The following is a 24,682-nucleotide window of genomic DNA, read 5'->3' as shown; positions in this document are numbered from 1 at the left end:
CCTCCAGACATTAAGAATTCCTTTGGAGAACTAGTTTGGGAAAGCTCTTTGTTCAAATGGAGACAAGCTGTAGGTCAGGCATCCCCAAACTTCGGCCCTCCAGATGTTTTGGACTACAATTCCCATCACCCCTGACCACTGGTCCTGTTAGCTAGGGATCATGGGAGTTGTAGGCCAAAACATCTGGAGGGCCGCAGTTTTGGGGATGCCTGCTGTAGGTGATCACATGCCTTACTCTCTCCAGGTTTCCAAAGTATATACCCATTTTGGCAGGCTGTTCCGCTCAGCTCCTTGCAGGAAAGGTCACGTTTCTCACTCCAGCATCAGCAAAGGCAACAGGTACTCCTGTCCCTTTTCCCATCCATCACTGTTATTGAAAAAATGGATAAAAAAAGGCCTCTGCGGGGAAGTAGAAGTAAATCCAACTGAAGCATTCTTTCTTTGTCAAGATTTGCTGTGTTTTTAATTAGCTAATTAGGTTCATTGTCTCTGGCAACATTTTATAGAAAGATCACAACATACAAATTGAAAAGCTTGGTTTACATTTAATTAAATACAAATATTTGTAAAGGGTTAGGAGGTTAGCTCCTCCAATGACATTCTTTTCTTGTACTTTTCTTTCTGCACTCTCAAAAGCTTCGATTTATTTTCCCACATTTAAAAAGTCCTGCAACCAAGACTTGGCTTTCAATAACCATTATAAGATAGAAATTATAAAATGTCAATTGACAGAGATATAGCAGTCATGTCTGTAAACATTAAAGTCAAAAGTATGCACCCTTTGGTCCAAAATATAGCAGAAAACCATACTTCTCTGGATATGATACTGCCCAAAAGCAACAACAAAAAAGAATTATTCCAGTTGCATTAATATGCTCATTTTACAGGGGATAGATGGTTCAGTTTATCTCAAAAAAATTCTTTCATTCAATAATTAAATAAAGCGAATATTTGCTTCAAATTACACCAATGTAATCTGCAAGATTTTAGACAAGAACAGGACTCAGGGCAAGAATTAAGTGGGGAAGAAGGGATTCAAGGGAGTTGTAAGTCACTTGACAAACAATATAAGCAGACACTTCTTTCAATGCAACATGGCAGGGCACCATTCTTGAGCCGTTTTCAAGGCTGCATGTTGGCATTACAAAGTAGACATCAGTTTGCTAGAGAGGCGAGTAGCTATAACATGTCCGAACCAGCCGACAGGAAGATCATTGATCTTTTGGTCACCAGCCAGCACATCATTCATGGGACACACGGTCCAAGGCCACGTAAAAACTCTTTTTGTCATCCAAGCAGTGCCAGCCAATAGGACCGATTTCACAGTCTGCACAGATCAGGAACTTTATATTTCCAACATCCTTGGTGAAGCCAACATTTTCAAAAGAGAACATGTCATCAACCAGCCAGTGGTCCTGTAGGACATCCCCATCCAAGTCACTGTTACCCACCAGTGCAGTCTTTTTCTTCATAGCAGGGAGGAAAAGCTGTCAAGCAACAAAATAAGCAAGTCAGCTGCTTTTACTGCGAAAGGAGCAACATGGCTGGCATGATATGCTGGGACTTACTATGGGATAGTTAGAGCTCTCTACAGTTTCCCAAACACACAACTCCCTGTCTCTTCACTGTTACTTTGAATATTCATCAAGAGTGGCTAATAACCTGTGGCCCTCCAGATGTTGTTGGACTACAACTCCCACCATCCCTGACTACTTATCATGCTGGCTGGGGCTGATGGGAAACGGAGTCCAATAGCACTGGTCAGCCTCCCCTAGCATACACAAGCTGTCTAGCTGCATACAGGGGCGTACCTAGGAGCTGGCTGGTTTGCCCCTGCCAAGGGCGCAGGCCTGGGAGGGTGGAAAAATTGTGCCTCTCCGCACCAATAGATCTCCTTGCCAAGGGTGCAAGGGAAGGCAGGGGCGAGACAGCTGACTCCGAAGGGTGCAAGGGAGCCTGGGTACGCCTCTGGCTGCAAAGTAGGCTCTCCACCTAGATTTTGGATTCAGGGCTTCATTTTAGGCAATTGTAAAGCATGTGTTAATAATAATATGCCTCTTAGCATCTGCAGGGTGTCTTTTCAGTCTTCCCATTCTGCAGTCAGACAAGTTGCCAAGCGTCTTTCTGAAACAGAGGCAGTGTTCTTGGCGGAAACGCCTTTCATAGCCATTATTTTCACTTATGCCTTCAACAAGGTCAACATTGCAGATATCACCCCCCCCATCCCATTTTTAACTCGCAACCTCCCTGCAAGGTAGCATTAGGCGAGTCTGAGAGAATGACTGGCCCGAAATCACCGAGGGATCTTCAGGGCTAGGCAGAGATTTCTACCTCAGGCTGCCTCCTCTTATTAAGCAAAGCACTACCGGACGAAAAGGAGAGTCCGGGGAAGCTCCTCCGAAAACCCCTCCCTGGCAAGCCGTCTCGCGGCACCCGGACGAGGCGGGCCGAGGACGGGCGCCCCAACAAGCCCTTCTCCCGCCCGCTGCCTACCTCTCTGCGGGTGAAGGTGGCGGTGCCAGGCAGAAGCACGCGGGAGCTGCAGCGCTGGCACAGGACGGCCTTGCGGTTCCGGCCCCGCGCGCACACCAGCTCCTCCGGCCCCGCCGCGCCCGCCGCCTCCATCTCCGAACCGGGCGCCGCCATAGCCACGCAGGCGCAAGAGGGCGAGGGCGGGGCGACACCGCGGGGCGGGCGGGCGGCAGCAGCGGGGACCAGAGGCGCCCTGCTTTGTTCCCCTTTGCCGCTCCAGGAGGCCGTCTCGGCAAGGCGCGCGCGCAAATTACGCCCAGCGCTCCTAAATGCTAAAAGCTCCTCTTTTTCTCCCCCCCCCGCCCAATCCTGCCGTTGCACCAGTTCGGTGTTTTTTTGTTTTTTTAAAGTACTAATATAATATTGAACGGAAATAGTAAAAGTAGATGCCGGCTGAATTAATCAACTACGAACCCGGGGTGGTGGTGGTGGTTGGAAGATGAGCAAATGTCTGTGCCCTTGTTCACAGTACTGTACCGGCAGCTTCCAAGATATCATGAACACGTCTGCGTGGATGGAAGGCAGCTTCCCGTTATGCCAGGAAAGGTGGTAGCGCACATCCCACTTCGTTTTGAGAAGAACGCCCTGCTAGTGCTGATTTTTCTTTGTTCCTGTTTGCCAACTGGGGAATTATTGAAGGCTGGCATAGGTGCCGTTATGGTTTTGTTTTTTTTTTTTTCAAAGGCGGGTGGGATTGGAGGGGTAGATGTAACCGAAAGTCGTCGTCCCAAAATAAAACGTGACTCCATTCACACATGTGGCCATTGTGCCTTCCAAACAAATCATTGTGCCCATGGGTTCTGTGTTCAGATTACTACCCCGTTTCCTCTCCTGTAACGTATTTCACTGAGTTCGATTAAAAATACAGTACTAAAGAGGAAGAATATGGTGGCTTCTTGTATAAGGACGATGGTACCTGGCTATAGCTCCCGGCATCTCTTTTATGGTAAGATATTACAGAGAGAAGTGGAAGAGCTCAAAAGAGTAGGAAAACACACAGAATTATTTCTTGGCAACTTCTTTTCCAGACAATGAGATGCATTAATTATTTCATTCAGAGCCTGCCTTAATAGATGGCAGTTCCCTCCCTGAAAAGCACAATGGGGTCATACTATAATGTAAGCAAGAGTGGAAAGGGAGATCCGAAGATATGCAAGATTAAGAAAGCCACAAATGCAATTTGCGCATCAAAGTAAAAATAATCTTCAGTTGGTTAAGAGTGTGGTGCTGATAATGCCAAGGTTGCAGGTTTGATCCCCATATGGGACAGCTGCATATTCCTGTATTGCAGGGGGTTGGAGTAGATCAGGCTTCCTCAACCTCAGCCCTCCATATGTTTTGAGACTACCAATTCCTATCATCCCTGACCACTGGTCCTGCTAGCTAGGAATCATGGGAGTTGTAGGCCAAAAACATTGGAGGGCCGAGGTTGTGGAAGCCTGGAGTAGATGATCCTCAAGGTCCCTTCCAACTCTACAATTCTATTATTCTATAAACATTTTCTTAATCCCTATCACTTTACTTTCTCTTTAAGAAATATGTAAAAGAAAAAAAGGAACTTAAGAGAAAAGTGGGCAAATGCAGACTCCACCAATGCCCAGTTGGCACCTCTTCACAAGAAGCTTACATAAAAGGTGCACTTCACCAACAAAGGCTTTAGATTTTAAAAACTTGTTTAGAGAATAGCACTGCAAAAATAAAGGCAACCTACTTAGAGAGACCAAATGTTCACATGTACCAGAGATACTTTTATTAAAAAATACGTAAGAAATGAATCACAAACACTGATGTGATAGGACAGGACTTATAAACTCAGTGTTATTTGAAAGTGCATCATTCTCCCATGCTACCATATCCCCAAAGCAAGGAGTCAAGATCACCCAGCAAATAAATACATTCACCCCTTAGCTCCCAATAGAGCTGTGTGACACAGGAAGAGGCTCAGTGGGTCATGGGAGAGAGAGAGCTCCAGGATCATGCTGAAAGTTTAGGGCACATCCATGAGGGGTTGGAGGCGCATTATCCACAGGCTCAGGTGTCCATTTCAGCAATGTGGTGTGTGAATTCACATATCTAGTACAAGCTGCAGAACACACCAGAGGGGTATTAAAATAGGCAAGGAGAATCATAAATATGCCACAAAAGATGCCTTGAGCAAATGTTCCAGTTCACGTGAAATCCCTTGTTGTAATTGGGTATGGAGAGAAATGTCACCAGGTAAAACTACAATGCACTGTAAACATTAGTGTGCTCTTAACGAAATATCATGCTCCTACTTTGGTGCTAAAGCAGAAGCACAATAAAAGCTGAGTGTAAGACAACCTGTGCTGACAATGCTCATGCAGAAGGCCTGCACAGGGTATCGGGCTTAAGACCAGTGTGGGGTTGAGAAGAGAAGTTCAGTGATTTGTGGAGATTGAAGGGACATTTGCAATGCAGCCTAAGTGGCCTGGGCAGATGCACCCTTTCCAGAGCACATTATACTCTTTCCTGCCAATATGTCAAGATTTGCTACTTCACTGCTCCACTAACACTAAAAAACGTGGCTTAGATAGCAGATGTAAACAGGTTTTGGTTCACAACTACTAGAACACACACCCTCTCTTCAGGAAAAATTGGTAAAAACATGAAATTCAGTATTTTCTTCCTGTCTGCTTGCCTTTCTTCCCAGCAGATAAGACTGAATATTCCAGCAGGCTATAGTCTCCACTGCCCCCTTTTCCGTTATGGTGGAAGGCCAGATTGCTTACACCAACACACAGTCTTTATCAGTTGCATGCATCAGCCTGTGTTCCTGGCTCTTTTCCCCAGCACTATGGGGAAGTCTGTGCAGAACGTAAAAAGCATCCAAAAACAAACCCAGTGTGCCCACATAATGCTCACAAACAGTATGTCTGCACTGCAGCATATTTGGTACATGGAAACATTCAGGCACAAACCGTTGGTGCCATGCTCAAACTTCCTTGTGTGTGCCAATGCTCTAGAGATGCAGCAGGCCAGAAGGCATAGACACCTTTACTGCTTTAGGCAACTCGCTTCCACAGGGTTAGCATTACATGAGCATGTGATTTTTCTGTTTTCAGTTCAAAGTGCCTTGTGTGTGGATTGTTTTTTAAATGGAATCAGTAGCTTTGACAATGAGACTGAAGGTCTGCAGCGCAAGGCCAGCTAGCAATGCTCACTGCATCCACAGCTCCAAGAGCAATAGCTGCAAGTGAGCCAGTACTTTCTCCCGTAGTCTCTTTGTTCCACAGGCGTGCTCTCGTAAGGCCTTCCCCCTAAGGTCACTTCTCACGCAGCACACAAACACCAGCATCACACCGTTGGGTTCCCAGCGATGTCACCACTTCCCAGCTGTCAATGATAGGGTCATAGCACTCAATACTGCTCAGAAGCGAGTTCCCATCGTACCTACATGTGAGAGAAGATTACTGATGAGAACATGTTAAAGTCTGGAACTCTTAAAAAGGAGATGACTTGATAATAGTTTGGAGCGGTGGAACACCCATCCCTATTAAGTCATACGATGACAGAACTCTTGTATAGTGGTACCTCAGGTTGTGGAACTGATCTGTTCCGGGGCGCCATTTGCACCCCGAAAAGTCCACAACCCGAGCGGCGCTTTTGTGCTTGCATGAAAGCACAATAGAGTGCTTCTGTGCATGTACGAAGCACGCAGAAAACTTCTGCACATGAGCGCACAGTGAAACCCGGAAGTAAACACTTCCGGGTCCGCCGTGTTTGCAACACGAAAAAACGCAACCCGCAGTTGATGCAACACGAGGTATGACTGTATTTTGTGAGAGGTCAGTGCAAGGAAACACTTGCCATGTCCATCTTGGATCATGTTACCACAAACCCACCCACCACAGCTTACAATTTCACAGAAGGAAGACTCACGCCTGGTATGCCAGTAGCTCAGCTATTTTGGCATCCTGTTCTCACAGAAACCTATAGGGAGCCTGCAAACAAGACCTGAGCGCAACAGCATTTGTCCCTCCTGCATTTTTTATCTTGATCATGTGCCTCAGTGTGCAAAAAAGATATATGCTGTATCAGATGGGCCTTTTGCCTTGTTACTGGGCATCTAATATGCTAGGGCTTACAGGTATTTCTGAGTGAAGCTTGGCCCCCTTACCCTGCTATGGCATAAAGTCGTCCCCTCAGGACTGTTGCTCCAACATAACAGCGGGGGGTTGTCATGCTGGTCACTGTTGTCCATGAGTCTGTGCGAATGTTATATGCCTCCACAGAGGAGAGATGTGCTGTTCCATCAAACCCTCCAACCACAAAGATATGATCATTTAGCAAGGCTACTCCAGCTCCTGGAAAAGAAAAACCATGGAATGTGGCACCAAATCCCACAATTAGGCATATCAGGATGGAAGATTGTGCCTCTTGCTTTCTGAAAATTAACAAGCCCCTTGGTGGGTGAAGTTATCAATGCCTGCCTCTTTTAATAGTCACAGTTTACCACTGCAAAGCTGACAGGGGGAAAGTAATCTTCCTATTAAATTAAAGAAAGCTGGTATACTGCCAACAGCTCCCCACCCTGATCAGGACTCTCACCTGAGCGCTTTGTGGCCATTGGAGTGACATTTGTCCAGTGCCCAGTGTGGGGATCATATCGCTCTACAGAATTTAAGATGTTCAGACCATCATAACCACCTGAAAACATAGAGAAACTCATTAAATTACTTGTATTACTTTTATGAGGAGCTATTGCCCATGCTCACTTCACTCACCAAACCAACCTTCGCACAAAAAACACCCACATCCCCTTAAGAACTCACCAAAAGCCTTTTACGATCTCCCTGATCTCCCCATTGCCTCCACTTCTCCTTTTCCTCTCCTGATGTCAGAGGAGTGCAGGGAGGATCATGAAAGGCTTAGACTTTCTTGTGCTGTTGCCAAACATTTTAGGATGAAGAGTCAGACTGGCAGGAGGAGGACTGCAGGAAGAGGAAGGCAGCAGCAAGCCAGCCTAGGGATTGGTGGTGGCGACTGCAGCAGTGGATTATCTGTCCACTGCTTCTACCAACATTCCTTGCTCCCACACTCCTCCTGGCAGACTGACTCCTAACTGGCAGCAGTAGAAGCAGCAGATCCCCAAGCTGGCTGGCGAAGTAAGGTGGCCAGTAGTGGCAGTGGCTGGCTTGGGCATCTGGATTCTGGAGGCAGAGGCTTTAGGGTTGGGTAGGCTGAGGAGCCTGTGGAGCTGAGGGCTCTGCATCTACTGTGCTGGACAACTCTTAAGTACCTACTAAGGATTTCTTTGGGATGGTTTCTTAAATATTAAGTCACCTCTTCAAAACCAAAAGATACAGGACTGACACAATGCAACAATTCCTGAGCTCTGTCCTGCAAAATTCACTGCCTTTGCTCTGTTTCTTCGTTTATACATGGAGCCTACTGCTTTCAGATATTGGAATTCTGAATTCAAAGGCTTTCCACGGAAGAAACCTTTCATACTTGATGGGCATTCCAGGGCAAAACAGAACTTACAAATGCTGTGAAACTAGCAAGATCACTTCCTAATTACAGCTTCTTGCATAGTCTTTTCACCAGACTGCAGCTGAGGCACTGCCACATAAAAATTTGTAAATACACTGAGGTTTACCTACCAAGACAATAGATAACATTATTAGCAACCACCAGTCCTGCTCCTTCTCGAGCTGTCTGCATATCTCCCAACATACTCCACTGATCAATGTTGGGATCATATCTTTCCATACTGGTGTGGCGCCGACTTCCATCAAAACCTCCAGAAACATAGATCATGTCTGTAACACAGCAGGTAACTGAATTAAACAAATCACAATATTTAAAATCAGTATTTTACAAATATGCATTTATGTCGGTTGAATAAATGAATGAATTTCCCTGAAAAAATGAATGCACTTAAGATTGTTTCCAGCAATGATTATCAGTAGGGGAATTAGAATACATACCTCCTAGTGTTGTAGCCCCTGCTAGGCCCCGTCGAACGTTCATGGGAGCCACAGAGTACCAGATACTGTCTTCGTCAGATGTATAATCCAAACATTCCACAGAACTGAGGCGAGAACGGCCATCATAACCACCTATTACATATATCCGATCATGCAAGGAAACTGTGGCAACATAGCGTCTTTTACGGCTGATACTCTATGCATAAAGAAAAAAGTGGAAGCAATTTTTTTTTGTATCTCTAGGTATGATGGGCACCTGCAATTTCCTAGTGATGCCACACAGAGATAATGTGATCAATATAGACAAGGTGCTGCACTAATGTGTCAGGGCTTATCATTTCTATATATCCTGTTTATCTACAATATGTTCAATATATTCAATTTCACACATTCACCTCTTCAGTATGCAGCACACTTTTGAGGTTCTCTGCGTGAGACGAGAAGAGCCTCAATGGAATGCAGTGAGTATTAAAAGATTTTGACATAAAGAAAGCAAACAGCTCACCAGGGGATTTAGAAAACATTAATTTAAATTTCAGATGGCTCTGTGAGTATAATCATCATCCAGAACCTCCCCAGTTCTTCATCTCAGACTACTTTACACAAGAGGCCTTTCTAACATTTACTGTGTATACGTACAATGCTTTTATGGGTTCAAATAGTTTCACATGCCTTTTCTGGACAATCCTTATACTAGCCCTATGAAGGCGAAAAAGGGCAGTATTATTTTATTTTATTATTTTATTTATTAAAAGCCTTCCTCTCAAAGGAGGGTGGAAATTATTAGGGGAGTGTTGGTGGGAATGGAAGAGTGTGGCTTGCCCAAGATTACCCAATGAATTCAAGGAAGAGATGAGATTTGAACTGGGGACTTCTGACTCGCAGTTTATTCTTGGTAAGAAGTCACCATTCAGCTCCTGCAGCACAGAAGGTGGTCAGAGACACATGTACTATTGCCCACAGATGATGCTGTACAGCAGAGCTGGCTAACCCCCTTTTTAGCCAGATGTTAGCAAACTCCATGCCACTGAGACATACATGTGGATGGATACACACAATCCTACATTGCAGAGGGTTAAACACCTCTCAGCTCAGTGCTGCAAGGGATGGCCGGCTTTTGCCAAGGTGTGGTGAGCTACCTGCATTGGTTTGCCAGGCCGAATCCAGCCCACAATTTCACAACAATGGGACTACAGGGTTTATCCATTTTCCTACATGGAGAAGATGCCTGCATTAGAAACATCTTTGTGAAGCCCTCCCTGCAGCAACTTTTCCAACCACAAGGTTCTAAAGAAGCATTTTCAATTGCAAATGTATGTCCACACCACGGAGGAAAAGCAATCTGAGAGGAAAAACAGAGGGCAGGGAGATGGTAAAGCACTCCCAACTGCTGCTTCCCTGTTTTAAATTCCCTCATCTCTCTTTAAAAAAACAACGTGTTGAGACACTGTTACATGCATTAGCTAGTAAGTGCAGTTAGCATTAGTAAGCTTAATCAGACTGGTCAAACATGTGTTATTAAAGTATGTACCTGGTATTTTACTGTTGCAAAAAAAAGTGATAAAGCAAACAATTACATACTGGTAGGAAACTCCACTCCTGTGTCTTCGGATCATATTTCTCCACCACATCAATAGGTGACTGTTGACTTCCAAAGCCCCCAATTACTAAGAGAACCTCATTGGCACCTGAATAAAAACAGACCACTTTAAGGATAATACCCGAGAGTATATATTTTTTACTTCCATTATTGATGTACAGATGCTCACTTTAACTCTAAGTAGTGGGTCAAGAATAGTAGAACAGAGTGACACACTAGTTCAGCCTTGAAAATAAAAGCACAAGTGTTACTAGCCTTTATTTTGTTTTTTTGATAACTTGCTAAGGAGCTAGTGGCCTGCATTTCCATGCCAGCTGTGGAGAACAGAAGTCCATCACCCGTGGTCAGCATGGAAAGGCAGGCTACTAAAAAACTGCAGGCTGGTGAAAGGATAGGGTGTTTCATTCTCCCACTGCATTTCTGTGATGGTTGTGGAGGAAGAGACTTTCCTTCCTCTGTTGCTAGACTGGAAACCAAGTGGGCAGACTGAGAAGGATGGAGCAACCCATCTCTCAGTCAGGCCTTTAACGCATCTACATAGAATTCCTATGGCTGCTGGGTAAATTGTTAAATACAAGGCCACATACCCTTAAGCCACTCTTGACAGGTTGCCTAACCCTTTTAATCTCTCCAGCAAGAGACACCTGACTATTTTAGTAAGCAATAGATTTCATTGCACTTTGTAGTCTTAGTAGTCCCCCCTCCACTTGCCACCCTTGAATTATGCCAGGGGTCCCCAAACTACGGCCCCCGGGCCGGATGCGGCCCAATCGGCCTTCCAATCCGGCCCGTGACGACCCCCGCCGCTGCCCGCTCTCACGGCGCGCGGCGCAGCGACGATCTAAAAAATCGGCAAAAAATCGCCGAAAATCCTTTGTGCGCATGCGTATGGGCCTCTCCCGACCCGGAAGAGGTCATTTCTGGTGCACTTCCGGGTCGGGGGAGGCCCATACGCATACGCACAAGCGATTTTCGGCGATTTTTCCCCCGCCCGTGTGCGTGTGCGCATGCGCACGGGCGCGCACTCCCCCGCCCTCCGGCCCGCTGCGCGCGCACTCCCCTGCCCTCCGGCCCGCCGCACGGTAAGTCTGGGGACCCCTGAATTATGCCTAAATCTATACTGCTTCCATTTTAAACACAGGGCACAATTTGCAAATCATGACGCTTAAGCATGTTTTTTTTAAAAAAATTATTTCAATAGCATCTAAGCAAACCTATCTATGAGCTGGTGTATTTCACTGTGTTTTGCTTTTTCTTACATGATTGTGAGGAATAGTAAATCCTATTTTAACAACAGCCTTGTTATTTTGCCCATCAATCTACTAAAGGCTAGATAAGTGTGACAATAAGAATCTAGTTTTGGTTTAACGCCCAACTGAAGTGTATTAATTTCCTATGTCTGTGAATCCAAGCCAATAACCCTTGCTCTTTTCTTTTCAACACCACCACCACACAGATGACTCATGCTTAGCTTGTGCCATATAATCTTCATCTCTCTCTCTTGACAACCTTACAGCCCATTTTGCAGCTGTGCACTTGGGCTTTGTTTCCTAACCATATTTGCCCTTGGCAAGTCCATTCTATTAATTTCCAGTTAATTGCTCCAATCCGGAAGATAATAGTGAAGCTTCAAGGATGTTTGCCATACCACATGAGAAGTCTTTTTGCTCACTTTCCAGAACATCCTGAACATGTTGTCTTAAAAAAAAAATGCTTTGAATTTCTCCCAGCATCATCAGTTTGTCATTAACAAATTTAGGTTGAATTTTCAGCATTATACAGAATCTAAGAATAGTAAGTATCTGTATGCCTGTCAGACAAAGGTTTGAGTATCTGAAAATTACCACTGAGCTGTAATATCATGTAATAACTTACTTCCATTTTCTTCTAACAAGCCTTCATTACACAATGCTTCAGTTGAGAGTAATATTAAATACTATACTGCAGAAGTATTTTTATATGCTTGTTTATCATATACAGAGATTCTCTCTTGCTTGGAATACAAGTTAAAAATTATATTTATCATTTATACCAGGTTTGTAAGATGCAATTTATATGGCTGTCTTTCGTGATAGCAATAGCTTCCAGGCATGCATGCAAGCTAGTATTAACAAATTTCATTCTCTTTTAAGTCACATATGCCATGTGGGCAAGTATGGACATACTGTATAGGCTAGCAAAATTTTCTGAGGCTAGACAGTTTGCAGAAGTATTTGCAAGACAGTTAACATCCATCTATACCACACACACACACACACTAATCCAATTAATTAAAAGACCTAGCTAAAAATTATTTGTTTTCTGAGCATTGTTTATGTTTGTGCAGGACCTGAGGTATGTAAATGAATATATTGGCTAACTACAGGTAGCTTTCAGCAATTTTACTTCCCCAAAGGTGTGTTTGGGGCAACAGCTGCTATTCCCAGCGCTTTTTTTCTGGGGATACGCAAGGATATGCATACCCCTAAAAATTTTGTGAATCTTTGTCCTTTTGTCCATTTACTGTATTTATTTTTCCCTATTTGAACTATAAAATTGGGATTTTCTTGGGTCAAAATGAGAGAGTACCCCTAAACATTGTGTTTTTTTAATAGAAAAAAAGCACTGGTTATTCCTATAAAGCAGTTATTTAGACAAATCTGTGAAGGTGCTTCTTTTGTATCATGCAGCTGCTGTCTGGGTCCTTGTACCCACACGTTTATTAGGTCTGTGCACACAACCAGCATCCCCCCTACATCATTCCCTATGTCTCCAGGGATAGTCTGAAGGCACAGTTTTATTTACTTCTTAAAATCATATCTTGCCCTTCCTCCCAAAAGGTCCTGGGTAGCAAGCATTTCCATAATAAAAACATTATTAAACATAAAAGAAAACTTATTTTAAAAATTTCAAGAACAGTTAAAACCTCTAAAAGCAATAAAAGCATAACAAATTAAAAACAGATTACATATCAAAATTATATGTCTGGATAGGCCCACTGAAACAAAAGTTTTCAACAGGCATCTAAAGGATTACAGTGACAGTACCTGTGTAATGTCAACAGGCAGAGAGTTCCAAAGTTCAGGTACACTAAAGAACAGACTCCTTGTATACATGAAACATTGCTTCATTTCGAGCCTGCCAAATGGCAGAAGACATTAAACCATACCCTTTCCCAGCTATTTTGATATGTACTTCTCTGATGCTTACCCAAACGTGCTCTGGTTCTGGGACCTTGCATCTGACTCCGAAGTTCAGGTCTTAGATGAAACTTCTTCGCTTCATCTACAAGGTCTCTGCATTGCAAACTACATCGAATAAAAGGCTGGAGAAGACATACAGGCACTATTTTCACTTTATCCAATTCTTTATACACCTTTACAATTCTTCAAAATACCCTATAGCTAGTAGAAGAATGGAAATACTTGCACACTATGACCCACTGCAAAAAAACCTAATATTTAATGAAATTAATCTAAAATTAGTTCAGTTACATTAATTCAAGTACTGTAATATAAAACATGTGGAAAAACCATGCTGGTGGAGCATGCAACAGAAATCTTTATTCAAATCCAGTTTCCAGGATTAAAACTTCACTGGTTCCAGAAGACCTTTGCATTAACTTAATTGGTTTGAATGTAAAAATTATATACTAAGGATACTGATTTGTGAATTTGATTTTGGCCAATTCTCTCTTCCTTTAGCAAAGCCCTGTGCCTCATCCCACACCATTCAGGAAGGTCCCATTTTTGAGGCAATGCAAAGGACTGCCTGGGGTAGGGGTGGCAGGTAACCTTCTGTGAGCTTCCTTCTATTGTCCTAATTTTCAAGGATACAACATAGAAATTCCTTCCTCAGTTACTGGCCAAAATTGCAAAAATCTTGTTTACCTACTTGCTAATACTAAAAAGAAGGCTACTCTGAAAGCAGCCTAACGTTTCTATGGCAGCTGCAAATTTTTGTCAAAGAAACCTTGACTTGTGTAGTAGATTGCAAATTAGCTGTATTACATTTATTAGAACTGATGTTACTGTATTTTGTTATATTAAGTCATCTGAATAGCTAAGGCCTGTGGCAAAATAACTGAAAATTATGGTTGGTTTTTTTATATGGATGGGGAAATTTAAAAAAAACAAAACACAACTAATGATGTACAGACCAGAGTTTCCCCCTTTCTGCACAACGGCTATACCAGAATTGGATTGTCTTTCTCATTTCTATGTTTAGGCATCACAGAACTCATGGCTACCTCCAGTATTAATACATGATACTGAAGGAAGGAGGGGAAATGGGGAACAGTTAGGTTAGGTCATTCATTTCACTGCTGAGAGGCATGTTCAGCTGACTTGCTTCAGATAATTTTTCAAGTTCTTATACAGTAAAGCAGATGGGTTAGGGGTTAGGGTTTCTCTTAAGGGAGAATTGCAGGGGTACTAATTTTTGTTCCCATATTCTAACATGTATATATGCAAGGGATCAGCTAGACCACATTACAAAGTTACTATTATGAGTGAGGTTTTCCTAAATACAGCTGTTGTTCTGCAGGACTTATTCCATGAGCTGCTTAATAGGGCAACGGGCCCTACCTCAGTGTCTATGACATCGGTAATGTAGCGTGGGGTGAGTAGTGGCATGCGCACATACTGCAGAAGCTCTGGCAGGGATGCTTCCCGTTCCTTCTTTGAATGCTTTACCCAATTAATAACAGCCTCAAAGACAGGCTCTTCAGAATCCACCTATAACAAAAGGCATGGGAATAATCAGTCTTTTGAAAAATAGATGATACGGGAGGAGGGACTACTTTAAGGGGGGGCAGCATAGATTGTACTTCTGGTGTGGGGAAGCTGCATTTGCACAGAAAATTATGGGGGTTGGAAAGCAAGATCCACATTGCAAAGCAAACACAGGCAGATCTCTAGAGGGGGAAATGTGTAACTTTGCACATTATATGCTTGTCACAGTTGCACGACAATGTCAATGATACATCCTTTTATTTGTATGCCGCCTTTCCATAGCTAAAACCATGCTCAAGGTGGCTTACAGCATGAAACAAATTACATAGTTTCAAATATAACCATGGCAGTAAAAACAATAAACACATCAAAAAGTACACAACCAAATTGAACAATTTCCACATAAATCACAGCAAGATTTAAAAATAAGGATAGAAAAAATTAATCGGTTAACAGCAACAATCCCCCTGCAACCCTCGCTAAACAGTACCCCAAGCCAAGACCAGCACACATTCCTCACTATGACCATGCAAGATGTTTTTCTTTTAAAAAGCATTTTCTCTGAAGAAAGTGCAGTCCCTTTTATTTTTATTCTTTATTAAATTTCTATACTAATCTTATATCTGAGAATCTCGTGGCGGTTTACAACATAAAAACACTAAAATCCATATCAAAGTAAAAAACAATAACACACACACACCCAACACAACTTTGTTTGGGTTTGCTCTTTTAAGAGGGGGACAATCAGGTTTTGTTCATAAAGCAAATATATCCCATGATGTTAACCTAGGCAAACATATATTTAACAAGATAGGGTTAGCATGAGTGTAGTGCAAAGAGGGCTCTTTCCCACTGATAAAAGGGTGATCATATCTACAAGCACAAATGTGCTTAAAATCTGGTTGGTGCCTTTCAAAATGCTTCAAAATCTTTCAGAGTAACTAGCAAGACTGAACTTCTCACTTTAACCATCTTCAACAGCTTCCACAAATTTTAAATCATTCATTTACTGCCAATGATTTTGTAGCACAAAATTAAGTATTGATTTATAACTTTTAAAGAGCATGGACCAACTGTTAAAATCCCCACACCGTGTGCCTCAAAAGCCCTGTTTGGACATTCAGAATCTTGGTTTAACACACACACACATGGTGGGAAAAGGGCATGAGCTCTGGTCATCCTCATGTTCCTCTGAGAGTTCAAGGACTACTGTTTGCAACAGGAAACCTCCTGTACTTGTGGAGACACCCCCACATTGTGTCATGCAGGGAGCATTCCTGGAGAAGCAAGTAAGAACTCCTCTTGATTATTCCAGATTTACATCTTGTACATCCTACACCCTGCCCCCTTTTCAGCCCTGAATTCTGAATTTTAGCCTTGCATCCATTCTAGCCCCTTTTTGTTCACATTCTCTCTTTTGCCATTGCTTCTTTAAACAGATCTTGGTAACTCTAAAGGCTACCAACTTGCTTCTATATTGAAATGAAAACTAGGATTCTCAGAATTCTAGTAAGATCTTACAAGTGCTCATGGATTGTAAATTACTAACCTCCAAAGTATGAATTCCATCAGTCAGTTCCATAGTATTTTACCGGTTAATTCCTAGGTAGTGTTTGGTTCCCGTGTCAAATACTAGAACTTAATAGCATTGTTTTGGACAACAAGAAGGAATATTTTACCTGAATCTCATCACATTTTATTAGCTTTTCCACTTCTTCTTGATTTAGGAGAATAAATTCTTCGTGTTGAACTACATCTGAGAAGTGCTTCTGGCTGAAAACCTCAGCTGCCTGCATTAAGTCAACACAATTGTGTGTTTCAGCAAAATCTCGAATCCCCAAACAGTTGGAAGGATCCAGCTGGCTTTCTAGGAACTCACAGCAAGCCTGCTTCACTCCTGTGAGAAATGACATGATTTGCACTTCAGAGGGCTAAGTCACTGTTCTGAAAAGTGTTTAAGAAGGGGGGAAAACTGTGCTTAACAAATCCATCCATTTTTCTAACAAACACCAAATTTGGTAAATAAAAAGCCATCTTTTTATCATAACCAGCCTGCCATTTTCCTTGGTAGTTAGTACTGGGGTTCTTTTTGGTGGTAATAAATTCTGAAAATGGTGTGACATCAGTAAAATACATTCTTAATTAACTATTGTATTTTAATCTATATTACAAAAAAAAATCTCTACCCTTTCATAAAGACATAAATATCTTACTACCCAGAAAATGCTCCCAAATTACTAATCAACTGCAGCTTTACAATTTCATTTGTTCTCAGGATTTTCATTTGTCCTCGGGATTGCATTTCCCCCAGAACTCAGATAACTGAATGTTCAGGATCTTAGTATATAATAAAATTGTAATGATGTCATCAAGCTAAAGTTTGTGTGGCCAATGGGCAGCCATGCAAACTGCTACATAACAGGGATGGGGGTTTGGCCAGGCTTAAAAGGAGGAGGGTTGGTAAGGAGCAGTGGTGCTGGCAAGCAATGCTAGCAGGGGTGCAGTTCCTAGTATGTCTATAATTTCAAATTTAACAATCTTAAAATGGGGAGACGCTCTCACTAAAGAGTCCCCATATGAAAATTTGTAAAAGTATATACCTTTTACTATGGTGTAATGTGGGTTTTAATATGATTTTATATGTAATGCTGGTTGTATAATTTTCTGTACATTGCCTTTGAATCCATTATGAAAGGCAGTTTATAAATTTCAGTTTCTAAATAAAAAGTGTGGCATTAGAGAACAGTTCCTATTTGCTGTCCAATTACAAAATCAAAGCATGAGGCATGAAACCACAGAAACACCACATCCCTACCCACATCACTTGATGAAACATGTTTTACTATGCTTAAATAAGAACAAGCAGAGATGTTTGCGATCCTTTTATTCATTAGGGCAAGATTTCTTTTTTTAAAAAGAAAGCCTCCTTGACTTTTATATTGTTCCTGACATTCCTTATTAATCAAGCTACACTTCTGGTGAATCCTTGGAGCACCTTCTGCCCGTTGAGAGCATGGTTCAAGATATTTCTTCAGACCCCAACCCACTAAAGCAGAGGTAGTCAACCTTTTTATACCTACCGCCCACTAATACATCTTTCTTGATGGTAAAATTTCCTTACCGCCCACCAGTGCTCGATGGAAGGACGATTCAGCTTGTGCCGTAGAACCCCCTACCGCCCACCTAGAATCCTGAAATGCCCACTAGTGGGCAGTAGGGACCAGGTTGACAACCGCTGCACTAAAGTATCACCCCACTGGTATCTGCAATGTGGCATTTTCAATCATATTACCTGAGTGGTTGACACACTCAATTGAATAGGTTCACTCAAGCTACAATGCTTTTGTTCATGTGGGCATTTAGACTAGGTTAGGCTCATGTTGTATTAGAAGCTGCTGGTTTTATATTTTTTATTAGTCTAAATATATTTGTTTTCTTATTCTGTTCACAACTTTGTAAATCTCTAAAAATGGGCAATACAGATCAAGGATTCTCAAAAGCTCTTCACTCCTGATCTATACTGTATGTTTTTGTCATTACCTTTCAGCTGAAGCAAACAGGCTGCTGGAAGCAACTCCTGAACATTCTCCACTGTCACATGAACGGTCTCAGTGTATACGAAGTCCAGCAATATTTCCATAGTTGATGCTGTTAGCCCTTGAATATCCACATAGGGTTTATCCTTCTCTGAAAGCTGCGAATTATAAACAAGGGAAGTACTTTTTTTATTCCCTGGGTTTTACAGGGTTCCAAAACATAACCTGGAAAACTACAGTGTGGGCAATGAGGAAGAGATACAAATCATTAATCTCACATGAATATTTCAGCAAATGGAACATATAACAAATACCCTACAGACATTTTGGTGCAAGGATAATACTTTGAAAAGTGTTATTTTAAATATCAGAGAAACAAAGAGTTTAATAACATGCTTTAAATATATTCTGTCAAAGGGCAGGCAAATTAATTCACCAAAAGTAATTAACATGCACCTCTACATATAAATCACAGCAATGTCCTTATTACTCTGAATTCAGGGTTGAGAGGAGAACATAGTAATGCCTTTCTATCCTACAAAAATTCTGCATGGCTTGTTTACCCATTACGTACTTACATGGGTCACTTGCAGCCAAATTAAAAAAGAACCACCAACATTTGTAAAGCTTCCTTCCTGGTGGACCAGAAGACAAAACACATTTGCCAGCCAGCTTAGTAACAATTTAAAAGTGTGGATTTGCAACAGAGATAACATTTTTAAAGACCAGATATCCAAGAAAGTTAAAGTGTTTATAAAGTTGAAACATTAGGAAGCCTACAATTTAACTTCTCTTATACAGTGGACGATCGGGTTGCGAACGTGATCCGTGCGGGAGGCACGTTCGCAACCCGCAACATTCGCAACCTGCAGCGCTCCATCTGCACATGCGTGGGTCTGCGCATGTGCAAAGTGTGATTTAGTGTTTTGCGCATGCGACGAAACCCAGAAGTAACCCGTACTGGGACTTGCTGGTTCGGCGCGGTGCGCAAGCCAAAAACTCACAACCTGAAGCGGCTGTAACCTGAGATATGACTGTACTGGGATGTTGAGATCGGCTAGCAACACTGCCACCATATGATTCTTGTGGCAGTGCAGGAGAGGGCCAATTCTGTGGTGGCCCCCAGGTTCTGGAATGCCCCCCATCCAAGGGGCAAATGGCCTTGACTTAGTATGACTTTTGATGGCAGGTGTCTAGATCTTTAGGGGTACAGGATAAGACCTGATGTTCCCTATTGCAGTGCTGTTGTTGACATTGATTGCAATTTAAGATGGATTTAATTGCTGAGTAAGTGAAAAGTATTACATCAGGCATCCCCAAACTGCGGCCCTCCAGATGTTTTGGCCTACAACACCCATGATCCCTAGCTAACAGGACCAGTGGTCAGGGATGATTGGAAATGTAGTCCAAAACACCTGGAGGGCCGAAGTTTGGGGATGCCTGTATTACATGGTTTTGTGCGTAATGAGCATTAGGGCTGCTTGGTGAAGAGCAAGGTATAAATGCATACAGAATTGCAACCTTAATGACATTTTTTGGACTTTTAAGTTGTATTACAAGCAACTTTCTTATTTGCATGAATAAAAACAAAAATGTGTGTACTCTGCATCTTGCCTACCTCACTGGTGAACATAGCACAGAAGTAGTCACTGCAAGCAGCTAACACAATACGATGGGCTGGAAAGTCTTTCTGCTCCACACGAAGGGTCACATCACAAAGTGTGTTACTTTTTCGTAGAGAGTTCATTGCATTGAGAATGGACTTGGCATGAGAATTAGTCATTATATCTTTAGGAGCCATAGTGAATTACTCCAGTCAACAATAGCGTTGAGAAGGTAGGTTCAGAGTATGAGTAACCTGTTAAGAGAAGAGTCTGCTTCACTAATGGCATCAAGCTTGAAAGAGGTAGAGAATGAGGATCTTGGTTTCTGCTGGTCCTCTCTTCTATCCCATGGGCCTGTCGTCTACCTTGATTCACTTCTAATTGCGCTACTCAACCACATTCAGATGACCACCATCCCTACCTAACAGAAGCATAGGCATATCATAAAACACAGAAATTCTATGTTTGAAGACAATAAAATCTCAGAACAGTACACATTTATTAACAGTGAAATGTATGCTAGGCAAATTGTAGAACATCAAAGCATCTCAGAACTACAGACTAATAAAGACAAAGACAAGATTAAGTGCAAGGACAATAGTGGAGAACCATCTGTCCAGGAAAGCGCAACAGTGTGGCCAAAGTTAAACCATATATTGCCACCTATTTAACTTTCCCCCATGTAAGTTTGTAAGTTCAAAAAGAGACACAAATATATGACTATTTCCTAATGTAGATCAATAGAACAAGACTTCTACAATGAAAGCCTCTGCCTTTGTTTTATAAAGTGTATAAATGTATGTTAATAAACCTTCAAGAACTTACTATAGTTGATACTCAACAATCATTATCTGCTGTAGTAATTACATAGAAGCAAGTACCACTGAATTTGATGGAATTCACTCCAAAACAAGGGTGCACAACTCAGAATATAGTAGCCTAATCTTTCTTGTTTCAAAGGTTGTTAAAGCTATACTGTACCTCCTAGCCACCCCTAGCTTATCAATGTAACAACAGGTAACTTACTGTGCACACAAGTTTTACTTGGTGTTTAGTTGCAGCAACTGAAGTAATGGTTCAAAGACAGTAGCATTTGCAAATAATGTGAGCAGAGAACATCCATTTCAGAGCTAATTCTGCTCCCTACCACAAACAGTTGTGTTAACTAAGGAGATTCGTTGACCATTCCAGTGGCATTCCAGTGTGGGAATAATATTCTCTTGGAGTTGAATTCTCCAACCAACCTAATTCCCACATAACATTACAATTCTTGGGCATTCCTAAATGAGATTCATATACCTCAGATCAAGCAATTGGTCCCATTACCTAGCACATAATTGGGGAATCTTAGCCCAGAGGCCAAATACAGTTCCCCAGGGCTCTCTCTGTTGGACCTTCAGGTGCCTCCCCATGTCATAGCTGCCACTTCCCCTGCTTCACACCCAAGTATTTATCCTAGTTGGAACTCATCCCTGACCTCTGATCATGCTTCACGCTTTTCTGGGTGGAGGTTAGAGAGCCGTGTACGTGTGTGTGTAGAAACTAGCCTAACAGTACAAAGGCAAAAATTAAATTTGCTACAGACTTTGCCCACAGGCATGCGGCTCCCAGAAGGTTGCCCAGAAAGCCATAAATACGGCCCTCCGACTGAAAACGGCTCCCACTCCTGACCTACTACTAGGCGAAGATTTAGCTACACAATTTGGTACTGGTATAACCAATGCGGTCGCCAAAACCCACAGCAGGGCAAGATCTCTATTTTGAAATACTGGTACCTATATATTTGGCTATTCAGCAACGGCTGGGAACGGAGCTGTGGCTCAGCGAAAAGGGAAGCTCTCCTTCTCCCTTTTCGCCCAGGGCTTCATTGACCTCTTCCCCTGGGCCGGTGGAAGCCCTCGGAGGGAGCGGTGGCTCAGGAGCTCCGCTCAGCAGCACATGGAAGGGGGCAGGCCGCGCAGCATTTCTGCCCTCGGGGCCTTCCCCGTCCAAACTCACCGCCGCACCCTCCCCGTGAGGGGAGAGATTCCCGGCTCGGCTCCTCAGGCCCACACGTCTCCTTCCTCCTTCGCATCTGGCGCGCCTCGATGACGTCACTATGGTGGACGCCAAACCGCAGGCTTCGGGAACCATCTTTTAAACAGGAAAAAGCGCGGCGGATGGATTCGGCTCGGCCTCGGTTGCTAGGCAACAGGATTCACAACGAAGCTGCACGACGCCAACTCCCGCCGGCTGGATAACTCCGCCCGAACGCTGTAAAACAAAAAGAAAGAAAGAAAGGCTGCTCTTTTCTTGCCGTCGTTAAACTGCCATATGACCGGAATTTCCCGGACATAACAGGTATTCGTCGAAAATGACGTCCGGACGGAGTTTTGGAAAAGCTGTAAATCCCAGCCCAAATAAGAAGCGTTGCTTTTTTTGGGGGGGTGCTGGGATGCGGGATGGGGTGGGGTGGGGGCTTCAATGAGAAAAAGGACTGCCTAGTGCCTTCTCCTCCGTCCTACTACACCCGAGGATTCCTTGGTGGCAGGGGGATCTTTGGGAAGGGGGCGGGGGAGGGGGCAGTATAATATATGTAAGAAAAATTGAGTTAAGGATTGGAAAATTATGATAAAGGATATTTTTTTAAAAGGTTATAAATTGAAGATCAGAAAGGGGGGGAATGGGGAAGTCTGCAAGATAATGATTTGAAAATTAGATGTATTAAAGTTTGTTTTTTCTTTTTTTTCTCCCCCCTTTTTCTGTTCTCTTTTTGATTTTTCTTCTTCTATGTATGTGTTTGTTGGTGTATTTGCTTAATTATGTTTTTAAAATCCAATAAAAATCAGTATTAAAAAAATAGAAGCATTGATTTTCTTTTTCTTTTTCGGTTTCCCTAAAAATAGGTAAAAAACTTCATTTTTGGGGGGGAAAGCAGCCTCAATTTCTGGGCCGGAGTTTGACCTGGGCTTTAGGTCAGATTGCATGCAGAGGCATGGAAAAAGCCACGACTACTGTATTGTTGTTGTTGTTGTAGTAGTAGTAGTAGTAGTAGTAGTATTGTTGCAATGACAAACCTAGACAGCATCTTAAAAAGCAGAGACATCACCTTGCTGACAAAGGACCGTATGTTAAAGCTATGGTTTTCCCAGTAGTGATGTATGGAAGTGAGAGCTGGACCAAAAAGAAGGTTGATCGTGGAAGAATTGATGCTTTTGAATTATGGTGCTGGAGGAGACTCTTGAGCAGGCACCCCCAAACTTCAGCCCTCCAGATGTTTGGGGCTACAATTCCCATCTTCCCCGACCACTGGTCCTGTTAGCTAGGGATCATGGGAGTTGTAGGCCAAAACATCTGGAGTGCCGCAGTTTGGGGATGCCTGCTCTTGAGAATCCCATGGACTGCTAGAAGATCAAAACTTTTCCATTCTTAAGGAAATCAGCCCTGAATGCTCACTGGAAGGACAGATCCTGAAGGTGAGGCTCCCATACATTTGCCCACCTCATGAGAAGAGAAGACTCCTTGGAAAAGACCCTGATGTTGGGAAAGATTGAGGGCACAAGGAGAAGGGTACAAGAAAAGGATGAGATGGTTGGACAGTGTTCTTGAAGCTACTAACATGAGTCTGACCAAACTGTGGGAGGCAGTGGAAGACAGGAGTATCTGGCGTGCTCTGGTCCATGGGGTCACGAAGAGTCGGACACAACTAAATGACTAAACAACAACAAAAATCATACAGTGGTAGAATAGCCTCCCCAATGCAGAAGTTACCCTTCCAACACATGGAGGGTAATGGAACATGGGGAGCTGTCTTATACTGAGTCATGTTCTGTCGCATCTTCCTATTTGTGGATGGGAGGCCGAATGATTTTTGTTTGGCTTTAATTAGCCACTCTATTATATATTAGAATTCAAAAGCAAGCACAGAACAAAATTATCACAGAAAACAGGTATGAAATTTGAAAAAGAGACAAAAAGCAGGCCAGAGACATCAGCAACACATTCCAGACTTTTTATATAATAGAAATTATAACAAGTCATACAGTCCTAATTGTCTTGTTTTACTACTTTGGTGGGGCTCCTCTAGAGAAGAAAGAGCAGGACAGAAATTAAACAAACAAACAAACACCCTCCCCCACGGACCCACACCGATAGTGCCACAGTACTGTTGTTTTTGCTGCAACATGCTACTATTCTGGAAATTACCAACTTGGGAATCCTTTTTTCTTCCAGAAGATGGCAGACTTTCCTAATTGTTTCACATTTAGCTGTACTGTACAAATTTAGCAAAACACTTTCTTGGTTGACTGGGAGAGGGAGAGACATTGTAGACAGACAGAAAGAAAGAAAGAAAGAAAGAAAGAAAGAAAGAAAGAAAGAAAGAAAGAAAGAAAGAATTTTAATAACATTTGTGCTATTCCAGGCAAGTTGAGATAGTGGTATTTTTAGCCATTCAGTAAGATTCGTAATATAAATACACTATAAATAATTCCTGACTGTACCTGGGAAAAAGCTGTGGTTCTATTCAGAGCTTTACCTCTTCTAAGACAGGATCAGTGGTGGGACCTCTGCATTTTAACTTGTTCACAAACCGTCTAGGTTTGGGGGTGTCCCACACATTTTGGGCATTGCCATTCAAATAGTGTGCATGTGCCACATCATGTGATTATATGGGGCGGGGATTACCTGTCTCCCCCAATATTTTATTTATATATACAGTATATATAATTTTTGTTTATTTTACATTTAATAATATACCTTCACATCA

General features: G+C 42.6%; 2 protein-coding genes across 16 annotated transcripts; both read right to left on the bottom strand.

Moving 5' to 3' along the window:
- Nucleotides 1–433: 433 nt before the first annotated feature.
- Nucleotides 434–2,660, bottom strand: RABIF (RAB interacting factor). The gene is made up of 2 exons (XM_035121677.3): nt 2,494–2,660; nt 434–1,487 (listed from the first exon to the last, which is right to left on the bottom strand). Exons 1-2 carry the CDS (start codon nt 2,644–2,646, stop codon nt 1,242–1,244), a joined length of 399 nt encoding a protein of 132 aa, XP_034977568.1. The 5' UTR covers nt 2,647–2,660; the 3' UTR covers nt 434–1,241.
- Nucleotides 2,661–4,259: 1,599 nt separating this feature from the next.
- On the bottom strand, nt 4,260–22,011 carry KLHL12 (kelch like family member 12). Of its 15 annotated transcripts, none has more exons than XM_088673415.1 (12): nt 21,711–22,011; nt 19,950–20,356; nt 18,336–18,489; nt 16,475–16,739; nt 14,649–14,798; nt 13,273–13,387; nt 10,065–10,171; nt 8,484–8,679; nt 8,157–8,315; nt 7,102–7,200; nt 6,671–6,857; nt 4,260–5,943 (listed from the first exon to the last, which is right to left on the bottom strand). In XM_088673415.1, the coding sequence occupies exons 4-12, from the start codon at nt 16,706–16,708 to the stop codon at nt 5,817–5,819; spliced, it is 1,374 nt and encodes a 457-aa protein (XP_088529541.1). In that variant the 5' UTR covers nt 16,709–16,739; nt 18,336–18,489; nt 19,950–20,356; nt 21,711–22,011; the 3' UTR covers nt 4,260–5,816. The 15 variants fall into 15 exon arrangements, with proteins under 15 accessions (XP_088529541.1, XP_088529533.1, XP_088529543.1 ...); XM_088673407.1 differs by having other exon boundaries at nt 16,475–16,692; XM_088673417.1 differs by having other exon boundaries at nt 20,190–20,356.
- Between the last annotated feature and the right edge of the window lie 2,671 nt (nt 22,012–24,682).

Source organism: Zootoca vivipara, chromosome 7 (assembly GCF_965207765.1).
Source record: "Zootoca vivipara chromosome 7, rZooViv2.hap1.1, whole genome shotgun sequence".
Classification (NCBI taxonomy): Eukaryota; Metazoa; Chordata; class Lepidosauria; order Squamata; family Lacertidae; genus Zootoca; species Zootoca vivipara.
The sequence above is the reverse complement of the archived record's forward strand: the minus strand, read 5'-3'. Positions and strand labels throughout refer to the sequence as shown.